Here is an 18,391-nt window from a genome sequence, read left to right as displayed (position 1 = left end):
TGCCAGACTCTTTGCGACCCCACTGGCTATAACCCTCCAGGCCCTTATGTCCATGGGATTTCCCAGACAAGAATACGGGAGTGGGTTGCCATTTCCTTCTCCAGGGGATCTTCCCCACCCAGGAATAAAATCCACGTCTCCTCGTTTAGCCGGTGGATTCTTTCCCACTGTGCCACCAGGAAAGCCTGTTGTGGTCTTTACCACACTCATTTTAGGAAATTTTCATCAACCTGGAAAAAAAGCCCAAATCCTTTTTTTTTCTCTTTTTTCAGATTTTTACAATTAAACTATATATTTTATATTGGAGTATGGCCAGTTAACCAGGTTGTGACTGTTTCAGGTGGACAGCAAAGGAGCTCAGCTGTATATATGTATCCATTCTCCTCCAAACTGCCCTCCCATTCATTCCCCCACATAACACTCAATGCATTTTCATGTCTCCAAAATAACGAGCATCATCACTGGATCCCGAGTCTAGTATTCCTGTGACTTTCTATGAGAAATTTTGGGTGACCTCCTGGGGAGTCCTGTGGTTAAGGCTCCACACTTCCAATGCAGAGGGTGCAGTTTCGATCCCTGGTTGGGGAACCAAGTTCCTACAAGGCAAACAGCCAAAAAAAGTTTTTTTCTGGTCTAAGAAGTATTTATTACTCTCACGTACAGAAAGCTCAATAGTGTACATTAGCCCAGTTTGGTGGCCTGTTCTTTGACCCTCGCCTTTTCTACCTTGGCAATGGGAGCCACTGATTTGGGACCCAGGACACGGCCTCCCCAGTGATGGCGGATCTCATGATATCTGTTGTTGTAACGGGTGCTGACAGCTTCCCCCAGCTCAGCCGATGCGGTCTTGTCGTCCGAGCTGACTTGTGTAAAGGCAACGGTAGTACTGGTCTTCTTGTGCACTAGACGCCCTGGCCTGGCCTTCCCTTGGACCATCATCTTTTTTATTATTAATATTAAAAATGTTTAATTGGAGGATAATTGCTTAAAAATGTTGTGTTGGTTCCTGCCATATGACAACATGAATAAGCTATATGTACATATACACCCCCTGTGAGCCTCCCTGCCCTCCCCATCCCACCCCTCTATGGCCTCAAACAGCACCGAGTCAACCTCCCGGGGCTATACAGCAGCTTCCTGCTAGCTAGCTATTTACACATGGTGTTGTATATATTTCAGTGCTACCCTTTCAATTCATCCCACGCTCGCCTTCCCCCCGCTGTGCCTACGAGTCTGTTCTCTACCTCTGCGTCTCTATGCCTGCCTGGCAAATAGGTTCAGATGCCATTTTTCTAGATTCCGCATATGTGCGTTAATATATGATGTTTGTTGTTCTCTCTCTGATCTACTTCACTCTGTATAACAGGCTCTAGGTTCATCCACCTCAGTGTAGCTGACTCACATTAGAGACCCCCATTCTTACTGTGCCTGATGAGCAGGACGGCCACCAGTTCTGTGCCACATAGTAGGTCACCTTGTTTATATATAGTAGTGTGAAAAATGAAGTAGGGTTGAAATTACTTCTATTCAGTTATTTTAAAGATAAAAATAATTCATAGGCAGTTAATTTCTTACTGTTTAAGAGGAGGTTGTCTATCACTAAATATACTTCTACTATTGATCACATTTTATTACCTTTTATACGCTTTAATAGGAAAAATAGGAAGTAAAATTATGATATTTTTTAGATAAATAGATATTGAAAAAATCCACTCATAGTAGAACTAACTCCTTAAAAGCTAAAGGGACTTCTTCACTCAGAAGACAAATTGTACCAAAGAAAAAAACACTTACAAAAAAGAACTACGAGCATTGGAAAAGGCAATCACATTGACACATGCATAAACTCTACTTTCTCTTCATTTCTTATTTTGTATAAGGCACAACTATCTCATGACAGCTAAAACCATAGCATTACTTGTCAGTAATAATGTATATAGATACTCTATCGGGGGATCCTTACATGACGACCAAAAGGTCACTGGAAGACAGCTATACATTAGCACCTTAAATTTAAAAATAGGACTTTACAAATAACACACTAAAAGGAAGGCAAAAAAACAGAAAAAAAAAAAAACCAAAGTGGAGAAATAGAAACAAATCTCAAATTTACAAAATGCAATCATGAAAACTATATATTCAAGTGACAAATAAAAAAGAAGGCAGCTACTGGTCTTTCCTTCAGCTCACACCATCCATCTAATCGACTAAATTTATTGAGAGTCTACCATGTAAGCAATCCAGGTTTAAAGGAGAAGTAAGCCATTGAACAGCACTGATTTTCTGTGTAACACTACAGCACATTGGAGAAATAGAAGTGAAATAAAGTTACACGGTAATATAGAGAAACATATTCTCATTTTCATGTGTATTACCTTTATCTCAGAAATCAAATCTCCACCCACCCAAGAATAATATTCACGGAGATCAATATTGGATTATGTGCCAGTGTGTGTCCACTATTGGCCACAACACACAAGGATAAAATTTGGTGAAACTCTTGAAATGTTCCTAAAGAAAGGCGATTTTCTTCAGAAAGCTGCATTGGTCAAGGGTGAAATGGTTTCCTTAGTAATGGTTTGTACATTTCTCAAGCTGATGATTCATGGATTGACTTTCAGATCTCCTAAGGCATCTCTGGAATTAAATGAACCTTCTCAGCTCATTGGAAATTATGTAGAAATTTGGTGTTGAGTGCAGACATCAAAAGGTATCAACTTCTAGTTATAAAATAAGCTAGTCAAGGGGATGTGATGAACCACATGGTGAATATAATCAACTACATTTCATCGCATAAGTCGCTTCCTTCATGTCCGACTCTTTCTTTGTGACCCTATGGACCACAGCCTGCCAGGCTCCTCTGTCCTTCTAATTCTCCAGGCAAGAATACTGGACTAGATTTCTGTACCCTCCTCCAGGGGATCTTCTGACCCAGGGACTGATCCCACGTCTCCTGCATTGGCAGGTGGGTTCTTTACCTGTAGCGCCACCTGGGAAGCTCAGCATGTGAGAGTCAAACATACAAAAAAACTAAGAATGTGGCATCTGGTCCCATCACTTCATGGCAAATAGAAGGGGGGAAGTGGAAACGGTGACGGATTTTATTTAGGCTCCAGAATCACTGCGGACGGTGACTGCAGCCATGAAATGAAAAGACTGGATGAAACGCTACGATAAGTCTAGAGAGTATCTTAAAAAGCAGAGACATCACTTTGCTGACAAAGGTTCAGATAGTCAAAGCTATGGTTTTTCCTGTAGTCATGTATGGATGTGAGAGCTAGACCAAAAAGAAGGCTGAGCGATGAAGAATTGATGCTTTTGAACTGTGGTGTTGGGACTTGAGAGTCCCTTGGACTGCAAGGGGATCTAATTAGTCAAAAAGGAAATCAACCCTGAGTGTTCATTGGGAGGACTGATACTGAAGCTGAAGCTCCAATACTTTGGCACCTGATGCAAGGAGCCGACTCGTTGGAAAAGACCTTGATGCTGGGAAAGACTGAAGGTGAAATGAGAAGGGAGTGACAGGGGATGCAGTGGTTTAATAGCATCACACTCAGTGGACTTGAATTTTGAGCAAACTTCGGGAGCTGGTGAAGGACAGGGGAGCCTGGTGTGCTGCAGTCCATGGGGTCGCAAAGAGTTGGATACAACTTAATGACTGAAGAAGAACAACAAGAGAGTCAACCTTCAAGGTTCTCGTCACAGGGACTTCCCTGGTGGTTAAGACTTGGACCTTCTACTGCAGGGGGTGCTGATTTGATCCTTGGTTTTGGAACTAACATCCCATGTGCCCCACAGCCAAATAATAATAATAATAAACAAACTAAAATCAATAAACGTGGCAAAGTTCGTATCACAAGAAAGAAGTTCGTATCATCTGTGAACGTGCGGGGATCATAATTAGACTTACTATGATCATTCTGCAACATGAATAAATGTCCATTCATTGTGTTGTCTGTCTGAAACTAATGCGAGGTTATATGTTAATCGTACCTCAAAAAAAAAAAAAGGATACTGAGTACTTCAGAATAATTATGGCTATTGAAAGTGACTACTAGATATTTAGCACTTTAACCATACATTCGAACAAGTCAAGAGCAGAACCTAGGAGTTCTAGGATCTCTAAGAAGCAGCAGGAAAGGGCAAATGGTAGGAAAACAGGAGCCCAATGCATTAGAGGTCTGTATCAGCCATAGACGAATATCAAAGAAGGCTGTAATATAAAAAGACAGAACAGAATTTAGGAAGTAGAAGGTGATGAAGGTGACCACCAGCATCAGGATGGTGTGGGCGGCTCTGGTCTCCGGGGGGCATCTGTGGTGCCCAGCGGGGGTGTGGATATACTGTACCCTCTGGCGGTGTCTGAGCAGGAGAAGCACCATGGAGCCACTGGACCAGACCATGAGGCCAATAAACACGGCATCAGAGACGGACCACAGATAGCTCGTGCCGATTTCATCAGGTGAGGACGAGCAGAACCACTTGTCTTTGGTATCAGTATAGTTGTGCATGTTGGGTGGACCAGTGATTTTCAGAGGAGCAATGATGTGCATTATGAAACTGAGCATCCAGCAGGTGCAGCAGGAAGGACCAATGACCTTGGGGGCCCTTCCTCTGAGCACCACCCACTCCGCTCTCCTGGGGGTGAGAGTGAAGGACTGATAGGTGCTCAGGACGCAGGTGGAGCACAGGGCGGTGTTGCGAGCCACCCTCTGTATGTAATACACAAACTTACACCCAAGACCCGACAGGGGCTTCCTCGGAAAAGAAGCTGCCATTGTGTGGGCAATGCCAGGGGACAGAAGAACCAGGAGATTGGCCACCGCCATGTGGGTGTGAATCATGTCTGTGGGTCTCTGGCTCTGACCAATCAAGACTGGAGAGATGCTGTGGAAGAAAAGGATGACATTGACCAGGGACCCAATTCCCATCTGTGTAAGATATGTGATTTTCAGAGCAGCCTGACTTGTGGTTCTCAGGGCATCTTTGTGAAAAAACATGGAGAGGACGTCAAGAGTGTCCTGGAGCAGAAAGAAGGCTGTGGGCGTGGTGACATCAGCTGTCTTCTTATAGAACCAATACTGGACAAGGATTCCCACATTTTATTTGTCCTGAAAAAAAAAAAAAAAGTCTCACGGTCTAGAGAATGACTTTGCCAGGATAACATAATCCAGACACCAGTTAAAGCATTCACCGTTATTTATTTGGTTTTGCTTTGTATTTGCTTTTACATCCTGATGTTCGATCTCCATGCAGGATCTACAAAGTGAAGGTTATATCTATTTTGTTCAACAGCAGTGTTGGTCTAGTTCACCCATTTTTGTCATTATTCACAGAAATAGAAAAAAAAATCCCCAAATTGCATGCAACCATAAAATACTCCCAAATACTGTAAACATTTTGTGAAAGAAGAACAAAACATTGAGCTTCCTCATTTCAAACTATATGTCAAATCAGTGGTAACAGAAACAGTACGGTATAGGCATAAAGACAGACCAATGGGACGGAATAGCGAGTGCAGAAATAAATCTATGCTCCTCTGGCTAATCAGTTTTCACAAAGGCACTAAGGATACATAATTGTAAAAGGCTAGTTTATTTAATAAACGGTGTTTGGAAAATTGGAAATCCACATCTAAAGATAAAAACTTAGAGGCTAAACCTTACAATTCTGACCAGAACAAAAAAAAACTGTAACTATGTATATAATAGGTGTTAATTAGATGCACTGTGATCAGCTGCAATATATGCAAACAGTGAATCATGAAACTGACATAACGTCATGTCAATTATATCTCAATTTCAAAAAATGAAAAAGAAGCTGGATGCTGTTTTACACCACACACAGAAATGATCTGAACTACATTAAGATTTGGATGTAAGATCTGAAACCATGAAATTCCTAGAGGAAAGAAGCAAGCTCCCTGACGTTAATCTTGGTCATAATGGTTTGGATTTGACAACAAAAGCGAAGATAAAGCAGTGGTGTATCATGTAAGAGCGTCTTCAGAGCAAAGGAAATCATGAAAATGCAGCTATGCATAGGAGACAATATTAGCGAACCACATACCCAGTAATGAGTGAATATCCAGTTTGGGCAGATCCCCAAATCATCCAGTTTAAAACGGGCAAAGGAGGGTCAAAGGCTCAGAGTTTACACCCGGTAGTCACATAACGGCTCACCAGCAAAGAATTCGCCTGCAATGCAGGAGCTGCCGGAGACGCAGTTTCGATCCCTCGTGCAGGAAGATCCCCTGGAGGAGGAAAGGGCAACCCACTGCAGTACTCTTGCCTGGGAAAAATTCCATGGAGAGAGGAGCCCCGTGGGATCATTTGTGACATGGCCTTTCTTAAGAGTGCTCCATGGAACGTCCTTGGGGGTCTAGTGGTTAAGAATCTGCCTGACAAGGCAGAGGACACAAGTTTGATCCTTGGTTCAGGAGGATCCCACATGACTTGGGGCAACTAAGCCTGAGTGCCACAACCCTGAGCCCACCCTCTAGAGCCGGGAGCCTGAACTACCGAAGCCCGCACACCCTAGAGCCCGAGCTCTGCAAGAGAGGCCACCGCAGTGAGAAGCCTGTGCGCCGCAGTTACAGAGCAGCCGCCGCTCGCAAGGAGAGAAAGCCTGCACGCCGCAACAGAGACCCAGTGTAGCCAAAAATGAAGGAAGGAAGAAACAAATATTTTTAAAAATTAAAAAGGGCTCCATTATTGTCCCCAGGATTATACTTCAACCCACTGACACCCATTCTCTTATGTGGACACTTTCCCATTTGATGCAGCCCATAAATTAGGTTTTTCCTCAATTAAATACCTCAGTTAAATAGGATGGATTTTTTTTTTTAACAACAAGTCCTTCAAACATGCTTTTAAGAACTGGAATTTTCTGTTTTTTAACAGTATCTCAGATTGAACTTAGAGCTTTCCAGTTACTTTTTTTTTTTTTAAGTCAGTTCTTGGAAGATATTTTTATATCTTTTTTTTCTTTTCTTTTTGGGAGATATTTTTGAAGGGTATAAAGGAAATGTAAAGGGGTCTGGTTGATGGCTGAAAGAGAATGAGAATTTTAAGAAGTCACCAAGAGCAGACTACAAAGAGCTCTGAGGACTGGAATTTAATTCTGCTAGCATGGGGAGTGCCGCAATCAGATACAACACTGAAAAGCATGGACTTGGGACTATGTGGACAGTGAGTGGGGAGGCAGAGATACCTGGGAAGATGCTGGGGCCATGAGGCAAGAGATAGCTGTGGTCTTTACCAGAGCAATGGCAGAGACATGGGGATAAAGGATGGACCAAATCTGGGGGATGTAATACACAGCATGACGACTATAGTTAATAATACTGTTTTGCATATTTGAAAGTTGCTGAGAAAGTAGATTTTAAAATCCTCATCACAAGAAAAGAATTTTTTGTAATTGTATATGGTGATGGATATTAACTAGGCTTATGTAGTGATCATTTCATAATGCATACAAATATTGAATTATTATGTTGTGTACTTGAAACCAGCACATGTTATATATCAGGTATACCTCAGTATAAAAAAATGGACTAGGAATGGCTTCAGAAAGTAGAAAGGGCAGGGCATGGAGACTGGATGGGAGGATGAAGAGTTAAAGTGGGGGTCCAGATTTCCAGGCGAGGGGGATGGTGGCATCAACCACTAAGAGGGCAAACATAAGAAATAGAGCTGCGGCAAGGGTGGGAAATATATGTTAGTTCTTTTTAATTAAAAAATTGTTTAATTATAGAATATATTATTATTGTACAAATGTCAACACAAAAGAATTAAAATTCCTCTATTCACCCCCCCCCCTGAAAAAAATGGGCAAAGGACCTGAACAGACATTTTTCCAAAGAAGACATACAAAGAGTTAAAAGGTACATGGATGGGAGTTCAGTATCTCTAGTCATGAGGTCAAAATTACAATGAGATAACATTTCTCACCTGTTAGTCTGTCTGTTCTCCAAAAACCAAAAGGCAACACGCTGGCGAGGAGGTTGAGAGAAAGAAACACTTTACACACTGTTGGGAATGTAAGCTGGTATATCCTCGTGGAAAACGTTACGGAAGTTCCTCAGACATTAAAACCAGAACCCCCGTACCAGCCAGCAGTCACGCTTCTAGGATAGATCCAAGGAAAAGAAACCACGATCAGGAGGAGATACCTGCACTCCGTGTTCACAGGTACCTTATTACAACAGCCAAGACGTGGAAACAACCCAAGGGCCTACTGACAGAAGAACAGATGAGGAAGCGGTGGCGTGTTACACAGTGGAATATGTTTTTATTCAAGTTTTGTTGCTTTACAGTATTGAGTTACGCCTACTGCACAGCAGTAGAATCCGCTATACACATACGCTTATCCACTCCTTGACACATTTCCCTCCCATTTTGGTCACCGCAAAGCACTGAGTAGAGTTCCCTGTGCTATACAGTAGCTTCTCATTATTCGTCAATTTATGCATAGGGGTTGGAGAAGGAAATGGCAACCCACTGCAGTATTTCTGCCTGGGAAATCCCGTGGATGGAGGGACGTGGCGGGCTACAGTCCATGGGGTCGCAAAGAGTCAGACATGACTGAGCAGCTGCATAGTAAGCGCAGCTGCTCCGGTTAAAAAGGCTGAGGGCATTTCGCCATTCAGTTAGAGGAAAACATGAGCCCCACTGATGTACAGAACACAAATGCAGAGAGAGTCGCAGTGAAATATCACGGCAGGAATTGCTGAGCCGACTGCAGCCGGTGAAGGAACTGTGAAGGTTGTCCTTACAGGGCAGCCTGTCTCTCTGTGTTTCTGTTTGTGTGTGTGTCTGTCACTGGATCTTATTTTAGGACTTGCAGGTTCTAACCCCAACTCTGTACATCAATTTATCTCACCTTACTCACATCCAGCAGTAATCAGTTAGGTTCGAGGAAGTCACTAGAACCGTTTCTACAAGATTCAGAAGCCCGGGGCTCCGCTCATACAGGACTTGGCACAGATTCCACAGTGACCCCCCTCCCTCTTCCCCTCATTGTCAGGGACCCCAGGACACAGGATTGGCAGTGAACTCACGGCTCTGGTCCCACTCAGATACACACCCCAGCACATTCCCCCCTTCCACCTGCCAGCCAGGACATGGACGGGGCAGCTCAGGACAAGGCAGGGGGCACCTGTCCTGCCCAAGGTGCTGACAACGCAGCTCTGAGCTCCTCTCCTGCTGAGAGCCGGCTCTCCTGTTTCCTGCCCTGAGACTGAACACAAGGGAGCACTCACCTGCCTGCACTCGGCGCCACACTCTGTGCAGGGAAGTGGCAGTCAGGATGGGCCCCAGTTATAGGGAGAGGGCCCCTGGGCCCGCTCTCCCCACAAAGGAGCCATTATCATGTCATCTGGATCGGAGGTGACAATGTCTGCATGGAGAGTCTGGGGCGTCTCCAGTGAGGGCCAGATTTACCCCCAGGGCTCGTCACCCTCACCCACGCCTGGGGACTAGGGACAAGTCCTGGCAGTTACTGAGAAGGTCCACGCGAGCAGCTGAGCAGAGGGCAGGAGAGTTTTCTGTGTTCCCTGCGGGAGAGCCCAAGTTCACAGTGACAGCCATAGCCGGGGGAGGGACAGTCACAGAGCACCCGGGCTCCCTTCACTGTCTCCCGGTGGGCATTTTCCTTCATGGCCTCACTCTTCCAAACTGTCCCAAAGTGTGTTCTCACCGATCATCAGCATGGGATCTGAAGGCTGGGCTTCCCTTGAGTTTAAGTTTCGCAACACTTTCTATGTATGATCTCGGCCTGTTTAATCTGGAAAATAATCTCTCTGAAGCTGCTGTTTCCTCCTCCCAGTCCTCAGGTCTCCCTCGTGTCCACATGACTCTATTATAATTTGTTCTAAGTCACCCATGGATCCCCCTCCGACCACCAGCCTGTCTCTAGGTTCTGAGCCATTTGAGCTGGATAGGAGATAAAATAGACTTTGTCAAGGGACAAAGAACACTACAAAATGAACAAAGGACGAGCGATCGATTGAAGAAAAAGATATAACATTTTAAAATATATATGCACCAACATTTGTTGTGCAGTTGCTAAGTAGTGTTTGACTCTTTGTGACCCTATGAACTACAGCACATCAGGGTTTCCTTGTCCTTTGATATCTCCCAGAGTTTGCTCAAGTTCATGTCCACTGAGCTGGTGATGTCATCCAACCATCTCACCCTCTGTTGTCCCCTTCTCCTCCTGCCCTTCCATTGAGTTGGCTCTTCCCATCAGGAGGACAAAGTATTGTACCTTCAGCTTCAGCATCAGTCCTTCCGACGAATATTCAGGGTTGCTTTCCTTTAGGATGGACTGGTTTGCACTCTCTGCTGTCAAAAGGACTCTCAAGAGTCTTCCCCAGCACCACAATTCAAGCATCAAGTTTTCACAGGAGCACCTCAAAGTATAAGCCAAATATTGATAGACATAAAAGGAGAAATCAACAGAAACACAGTCATAGGAGGGGATTTCAACTTTCCACTTACATCAGTAAATAGATCGCCCAGGCAGAAATGAAGAAGGAAGCACAGCCTGAAAATAACACATTGGACCTTCGAGTGTGTAGTTGGTATATATCGAGCATCCATGCGAAAGCAGCAGGAGACACAATGTCTTCAGTGGCGCGTAGGTTGTTCTACAGGAGGTTCACAGGCTGGGTCATAAAGCTAGCCTCAGTAAAGTTAGGAAAATTGGAATGATCTCAGAAGTCTTTTCAAATTGCAATGCTATGAGACGAGAATCAACTACAAGGAAAAACCTAAAAAAAAAAAAAAAACATGGAGACTAAACAACATGCTACTGAGAAACCAGTGGTTTGCTGAAGAAATAAAGGAGGAAACGAAAAATCCAGGAGACGAATGAAGATGAAAGCAAGCTGATTGAAAACCTATGGGATGCTGCAAAAGCAGCTCTAAGAGGGAGGTTTATGCAGATACAGGCCACAGAACTAGACAAAAACTCAGCTAAACAACCTAATATTACACCTATGGGATGCCGCAGAAGCAGCTCTAAGAGGGAGGTTTATGCAGATAGAAGCCACAGAACTAGAGAAAAACTCAGCTAAACACCTAATATTACACCTATGGGATGCCGCAGAAGCAGCTCTAGAGGGAGGTTTATGCAGATACAAGCCACAGAACAAGAGGAAAAAAAAAACACAGCTAAACAACCTAATATTGCACCTAAAGCAACTTGAGAAAGAAGGACAGCAACACCCAAAATTAAAAAGAAAGAAGTCATAAAGATCACAGCAGAAATCAATAAAATGGAGAGAAAAATAAGTGATAGAGGAGGTCAATGAAATTAAAAGCTAGTTCCTTGAAAAGATAAACAGGGTTGATTAACCTTTAGCCAGACTCATTACGAAAAAAAGGGAGAGATCTCAATCAATAAAATCCAAAAAGAAAAATGAGAAAGTACAACCAACACCCCAGAAATACAAAAAAATCTTAAGAGACCACTTGGGTCTATAAAATGGAAAATGTGGAAGAAATGGACAAATCCTTAGAAAGGTACAACTTTCCAAGACTGAACCAGGAAGAAATAGAAAATATGAACAGACCAAATCCCCCAATGTCCAAAGAAAAGACAAAATAAAACTCAGGAATGGTAAGATAGGACAAGCAGAAAATAAATCCCAAGTTGCTGTTTGCAAGGATGAAAATAAAATATTCAAGTGACAAATATGAAGAGGAAAGCCTCTAGTCTGTCCTTCCAATTATTGTGTCCGCCTGAACAATAACATTTAATGATGGTCGACTATGTAAAGAAAACCCAGGTTTAAAGGAGAAGGTAATATAGAAAAAGACCTCCTTCACTTTGCAGATTTCTTATCTTCACTAGGAAATACCATCTCCATGCAGCAGGGACTAATACTTAATGAGACCAGTAACTGAATTACGGGCTAACGTATGCCAGGTATTACCCACAACTAATGGAGATAAAGTTTGTGGAAACTCTTGAAATGATCCACAAGAGCGGAGTATTCTTTCAGAAAACTGCCATGGCCAAGGGTGAATGGCTTCCTCAATAATAACCTGTGTCTTTTCTGGGCAGATAATTTCATGGATTGACTTTCAGATCCCCCACGTTAGCACCTGCAGTAAATCAACCTCCTTTGTTCCTTGGATTTTACATACAAATGTCAACAGGCATCTACAGCTTGTTACAAAGTAAATAAGTCGTGGGAATGGGTTGTCCAGCATGGTGACTGTGGTTCATCGCACTGCGTTGGGTTGTTGGAAAATGCTGAGGCATTCACACGTTAAGCTCTCACCAGGAGAAAGCATCTGTGCCATGTGTGGGGAGGGGTGCAGATGGAAAGGAGAATTGTGGTGATCAATTTGCAGCATGTGGCAGTATCCATACGGCGTGATGTTACTTATTAATTATGACTAATGTAACGCTCCTTATTCATTATGACTCAGCTAAAACCCGTGGTGCTGATTAGTTACAGGATAGTTTCTGCTATAATTCAAGCTGTCTGCTAAATACAATAAATTTAAGGGGAGAACTTCTGGCCATACCTGCTAACAACTCAAGAGCAGATCCTAGCAGTTCTAGGATCCCTGAGGAGCAGCAGGAAGGGAGAAATGGTGGGAAAACAGGAAACCAAGATATCAGAGGTCTGTATCAACCATTGTCGGAAATCAAAAAAGGCAGTGATATAGAAAACAAGAATAGAAGTCACCACGTAGAAGACGACGAAGGTGACCACCAGCATCAGGATGGTGCGGGCGGCTGTGGTCTCCGGGGGGCATCCGTGGTGCCCAGTGGGGGTGTGGATATACGGCACCCTCTGGTGGTGTCTGTGCAGGAGAAGCACCGAGGAGCCGCTGGACCAGACCACGAGGCCAATAAACACGGCGTCCGAGGTGGACCACAGGACGACAGTCCCTGCGCTGGGACTTGAGAGCAGAACCAGTCGCCCTGCACACGAGTATAATTGTGTCTGTTCGGTGAAGCAGTGATTTTGACAGGAACATAGATGTACATGAAAACACTGAACAGCCAACAGGTGCAGCAGGAAGAAGCTGAGACCCTGGGGGCTCCTCCCCTGAGCCATGACCTCCCTTCTCTCCCGGGGTTGAGCGTGAAGGGCTGATAGGTGCTCAGGACGCAGGTGCAGCACAGGGTGGTGCTGCGAGCCACTTTCTGTAAACAGTACACGAATTTACACCCAAGAGGAGACAGGGGCTTCCTTGAAATGAAAGCTGCCATTGTGTGGGGGATCCCCGAGGAGAGAAGAACCAAAAGGTTGGCCACAGCTGTGTGGGTGAGAATCGTGTCTGTGGGTCTCTTCTTGTGTCCAGACAAGAGAGGACAGATGTGGTAGAAAAAAAGAATGGCATTGGCCAGAGACCCAACTCCCATCTGTAAGAGATACATGGTTTTCAGGGCTGCCTGGCTTGCGGTCACACGGGCATCTTTCTCCAAAGACGTGGAGTGGCTGTCAGAGTGACCTGCAGCGGAGGAGAGGCTGGGCAGTGATGACATCAGCAGTCTTCTCACGGAACCAACTGGGAAAGGGAGTCTCACCCTTCAACTCTCTTGAGAAAAAAAGACGCTGTCATACTCCAGAGAGATGGTTTCACCTGCAGAACATACAGTTGGCATTAGGTATACCTTTCACCATCACAAACTTTTATCTACTCCTATTGACTTGTGCATTCCTGTTCTCCACACTTGTGAGCAAGGTCCATGAACATAGGGACCGTGTCTGTCTCGTTCAACAACATTGTTGACCCATAGTAATTTTTAAAATATATAACAAGTATATGAATAAATGACAGGAGACAAAGACAAACTCTACCCCTTTAGAATTCACGGTCATCTTGCTTATTACAAGAAGGTATCGGGTGATGTCACCAACATGGCAACACAGGAGGCTCCTTCCTCCCACGGACACAGCAGAAACACTTACACGTGGATCAGCTCCTTCAAGAGAAATGCAGAATGGCTTGTACACTGAGTGACTTGTACACATCGGATGACTTAGAAATCACCCCACTTCAGAATGGGTGGGGAATGCTGGGACACCTGCTCACCATGAACCCCACCCCCAGCACAGGGCCTCCCAACCACAATGAAACCCTCAATGCCTTGCTTCTCTGTCAAGGATCTGAATCTCATACCAGCATGCTAAGTTTTTAAATTTAGTTTAATTGGAGGTTAATTCCCTTACAATATTGTGGCGGTTTCTTGTATGCATTGACATGAATCAGCCATGGGTGTACATGTGTCTCCCATCCTGAACCCCCCTACCTACAGGGCTGTCCCAGTGCACTGGCTTGCCCTGTTTCATGCATCAAACTTGGACTGCTGATCTATTTCACATACGGTAATATACATGTTTCAATGCTATTCTTTCAAATCATCCCACCCTCTCCCTCTCCCACAGAGTCCAAAAGTCTGTTCTTTACTTCTGTGTCTCCTTTGCTGTCTCTCATATAGGGTCGTCATTGCCATCTTTCTAAATTCCATATATGTGCGTTAATATACTGTGTTGGTGTTTTTCTTTCTGACTTACTTCACTCTCTATAACAGGCTCCAGTTTCATCCACTTCATTAGAACTGATTCAAATGCATTATTTTTAATAGCTGAGTAATATTCCATTCTGTGTATGTACCACAGCTTTCTTATCCATTCATCTGCTGATGGACATCTAGGTTGCTTCCGTGTCCTGGCTATTGTAAACAGTGCTGCAATGAACATTGGGGTACACATGTCTCTTTCAGTTCTGGCTTCCTCGGTGTGTATGCCCAGTAGGGGGATTCCTGGGTCATAAGGCAGTTCTATTTCCTGTTTTTTTAAGGAATCTCTACACTGTTCTCCAGAGTGGCTATACTAGTTTGCATTCCCACCAAGAGTGTAAGAGGGTTCCCTTTTCTCCACACCCTCTCCAGCATTTATTGCTTGTAGACTTTTTGATAGCAGCCATTGACCGGCATGAGATGGTACCTCATTGTGGTTTTGATTTGCATTTCTCTGATAATGAGGGATGTTGAGCATTTTAACTTTAAAGGCTGGCCTCAGAGGAAGAGGCCCTCAGATCACTTAGCTCTGGTAGCCAATGCGGATGGGCATTGCTGAGCCCCGCAGGACTGAGAAAATAACAGAGCGGTGGTGAAATGGACCTACTGGCGCTCCCCATGGCCTCATCCCAGGCCCAGTGCAGTGGGAGTAGGCTTGCACACCCACCACCTCATCTGAGCTGGGCGGCACACACCATCCACTGCTGCCTGAGGCTCTGGCGTCTAACCCTGCACCCAGCGGCTGACTGGGGTGCTCTTGGGGGCCTGAAGGAGGACGTGGACACTGTTTCCACATTCTCCCTCTGGCTTGATCCAAACATAAAATCAAGCCTCCAGCATCTACCTGGAAGGGGCCTATCCACACGTCTTAGGCCCTAGCCTTTGTGGCTGACCCCCAAAGGGTGGACCCTCCAATCACCTCGCCCCAACAATCAAGGGTACTCAGCCTACTTGAGTCCCACAGGACTATGTGATGCAAAAAAAAAATCAGTTTTCACTGGTCACACATAGACCTAAAGAGAAGGGATAGAAAAGACAGTCCAGGGAAATGGAAAAGAACGTAGGAGTTGCTGTCGTCATCTCAGACAAAACAGACTGTAAGCCAAAGCACGTGACAAGCGACAAAGGAGGCCATTCCATAACGACAGACGTAGTGAGTCATCGAGGAAATAGAGCACTGTAAATGTCTGTAAGCCCAAACTGGGAGCACTTCAATATATGAAGCACCTGTTAACAGAAAATCAAGGGGGAAATAGACAATCCTACGATAATAATACGGGCATCAATTCCATACTCTCAGCAATAGAACAATCATATAGAAAATCTATAATCATTGGATTTAAACTACATATGAGATCAGATGTACTTAACCAGCCAACAGCAGCAGAAAATAGTCTTCTCAAGTGTCTGTGGACCATTCTCCGTGTGAGTCGTACCATAATTAAGAAGACTGAAGTCATTTCAGGCACCTTGTTTAACCACACTGATATGAAACTTCAAGACAATTGTTAGAGGAAAATAGGATAAATCACTAATATGTGGAGATTAAACTTCATGGATGAGATGAAAAAAAAGAAAAAGTTTTCAGAGAAATCAAAGTGGAAATACAAGATAACAAAACTTATGGAGAGCAGTTTAAGAACTGAACTGAGAGCGATGGATGTCTATATGAACAAGGAAGAATGGTCTAAAATAAACAGAATAGCTTTATGCCTCAAGGAACTATAAGAGAACAACGAATCCAGCTCAAAGGAAAGAAATTGTGAGGTTCACAGCAGAAATACTGCCATTGAGAGGCGTTGTGAATTTGGTTCCAGACCACAGCAATGAAGTCAGTGTCACGAAAAAGCGGATCGTGCACGTTTTCAGCTTCCCGGTGCACATAAAGATTATATTTGAGATTGCAGTCATCATCCTGGTGCATAGACAAGCCTCCTACATAAGTTCTCATCCAACCTCAGATCACCTAAAGAGAAAGCAAACATTACCAGACCGAAAGTGAGAAACACAGTCACAGTGGGGACTGCAATACCCCCACTTTCATCAGACAGAAAATCAACATGGAAACGCTGGACTGAGCTACACATTAGAACAGTTGAGCCTTATAGACATAACCTGACCCATCTTCCCATCAGCAGCAAAATACACATTCTTCTCAAGAGCTTGCAGAACACTCACCAGATCAGAGCACATGTTCGGACCCAACAGGTCTTTTTTTAAAGCCTTTATTGAATCTGTCATAATTTTGCTTCTTCCTTTTTTTTTACGTTTTGTTTTTTTTGGCCGAGAGGCCTGTGGGATCATAACTCCTCGACCAGGGGTCAAACCCACATCCCCTGCATTGGAAGGTGACCAATGGTCTTAACTAGTGACCACCAGGGAAGTCCCCAAAACAAGTCTTTAACAGATTTAAGACTGAAATCACATAAAGTATCTTTTCCAAACACAGTGATATGAAACAAGTTGCCAATAACAGCAGGAGAGCTGGAACATTCACAGATACGCAGAGATGAACAACCACCCCAGGACAAACTGTCGTCAAAGAAAAATCCAAAACCATTTTTGGACAACCATGAATGGAAACACACAAACTGAAATTTCTGGGGTTCAGCACAAGCTTCTCTAAGAGATATTTTCACAACAGATGCCTAGATTAAGGAAAAGAAGGTTCTAATAATCAAGCTAACGTTTTACCACAAGGAACCAAACAAGACAAAACCCAAACGAAGGCAAAAGGTAGCAACTACAAGGAAATAAGAAAGAGCAGAGTGGAAATAAAAGAAATAAGGGCCAGAAGAACAATACACCCGTGGCTGATTCATGTCAATGTATGGCAAAAACCATTACAATCTTGTAAATAATTAGCTTCCAATTAAAATGCATTAATTTTAAAAAATAAACATAAAAACAATAGAAAAGAGCAAGGAAACCACGAGCTGGCGTTTGGAAAGAAGAACATTCCCCTTGTCACGGAGCACCTGCAGCAACGTGAGGAGGAAACAGTGACTTCGGGCACCTCAGGCGTTTCTAACCCCACGGCCGCCCTCGCTCCTTTTCCCACCAGAGCCGCGGCATTCCTTCCCCTCAAAGCGGGAAAGCCGTCCTGGCCTCACCTCCCAGCTCCTAGTCGCCCCTCTTCCCGCCGCTTCAGTGGTCTCGTCCTTCAGGCTCAGCCTCCTGGCTCCACCTGCTCGGAGTCACCTCAGGAGCATCTGCACCCACAGGTGCGTGGGGACTGGACTGGGAAGGTCACTCTCTCTGTGTAACAGGACAAGCTGGAAGCAACCTTCCTTAGCAAAAAAGCAGAGAACCCCGGAGCCCTATTTTCCAGCCCCTTTCCTGATGACACAGCTCTGCTTTCACAAAACACATTTTAAAGGCTCTTCTGTCTCTTGCTCCTGAGCACTTCTTGCTACACTGGTTTCCTCGAACTGTCTTGGTTTTCTTTTCTTTTTTTACTTCTGTGAATAAAAATGCTTACACTACAGTGGAAGCAACAGGAGTTAATTCTGTTGTGTTGACAGAGGAGTGTGTAACTCATCACAGGTGAGCCCTGAGATCAGAGCTGGTGTGTAGCCCAGTGCTGAGGGAGAGCCGAGAATGAGCTGCTTAGAGGCATCGTCACGAGCTGTGGGCAACGGGACTAAAGGAGCCTGGAATAAGGTCCCGGGTGGAGATGATCTGAGAAAGGGGGCAGGGGGACTCCTTCCCCTGCACGCATAGATCTGTGAGGTCTGCTAGAATGAGCAGAGTCCTTGTTAGCAACAGGGAGGAGCTCAGTGACTGGGTCATCCAAGGCTTGGCACACATTCCAGAGACCACATCCCTCCTCTCTCATCTT

At 44.4% G+C, this 18,391-nt stretch overlaps 1 protein-coding gene and 1 pseudogene across 1 annotated transcript; both read right to left on the bottom strand.

Moving 5' to 3' along the window:
• Positions 1-4,091: 4,091 nt before the first annotated feature.
• On the bottom strand, positions 4,092-17,688 carry LOC101103499 (vomeronasal type-1 receptor 4). Its single transcript, XM_060398210.1, has one exon. The coding sequence runs from the start codon at positions 4,998-5,000 to the stop codon at positions 4,092-4,094; it is 909 nt and encodes a 302-aa protein (XP_060254193.1). The 5' UTR covers positions 5,001-17,688.
• LOC114117840 (vomeronasal type-1 receptor 2-like) lies at positions 12,554-17,688 on the bottom strand (annotated as a pseudogene).
• Positions 17,689-18,391: the final 703 nt, after the last annotated feature.

This window comes from Ovis aries, chromosome 14, assembly GCF_016772045.2.
Source record: "Ovis aries strain OAR_USU_Benz2616 breed Rambouillet chromosome 14, ARS-UI_Ramb_v3.0, whole genome shotgun sequence".
Taxonomy (NCBI): Eukaryota; Metazoa; Chordata; class Mammalia; order Artiodactyla; family Bovidae; genus Ovis; species Ovis aries.
Note: the sequence above shows the minus strand (reverse complement) of the source record. Positions and strands in the feature narration are given on the sequence as shown.

Coding starts and splice junctions, on each gene's coding strand:
- LOC101103499 (XM_060398210.1), bottom strand. CDS start 5,000: ATGTTTTTTCACAAAGATGCCCTGAGAACCACAAGTCAGGCTGCTCTG.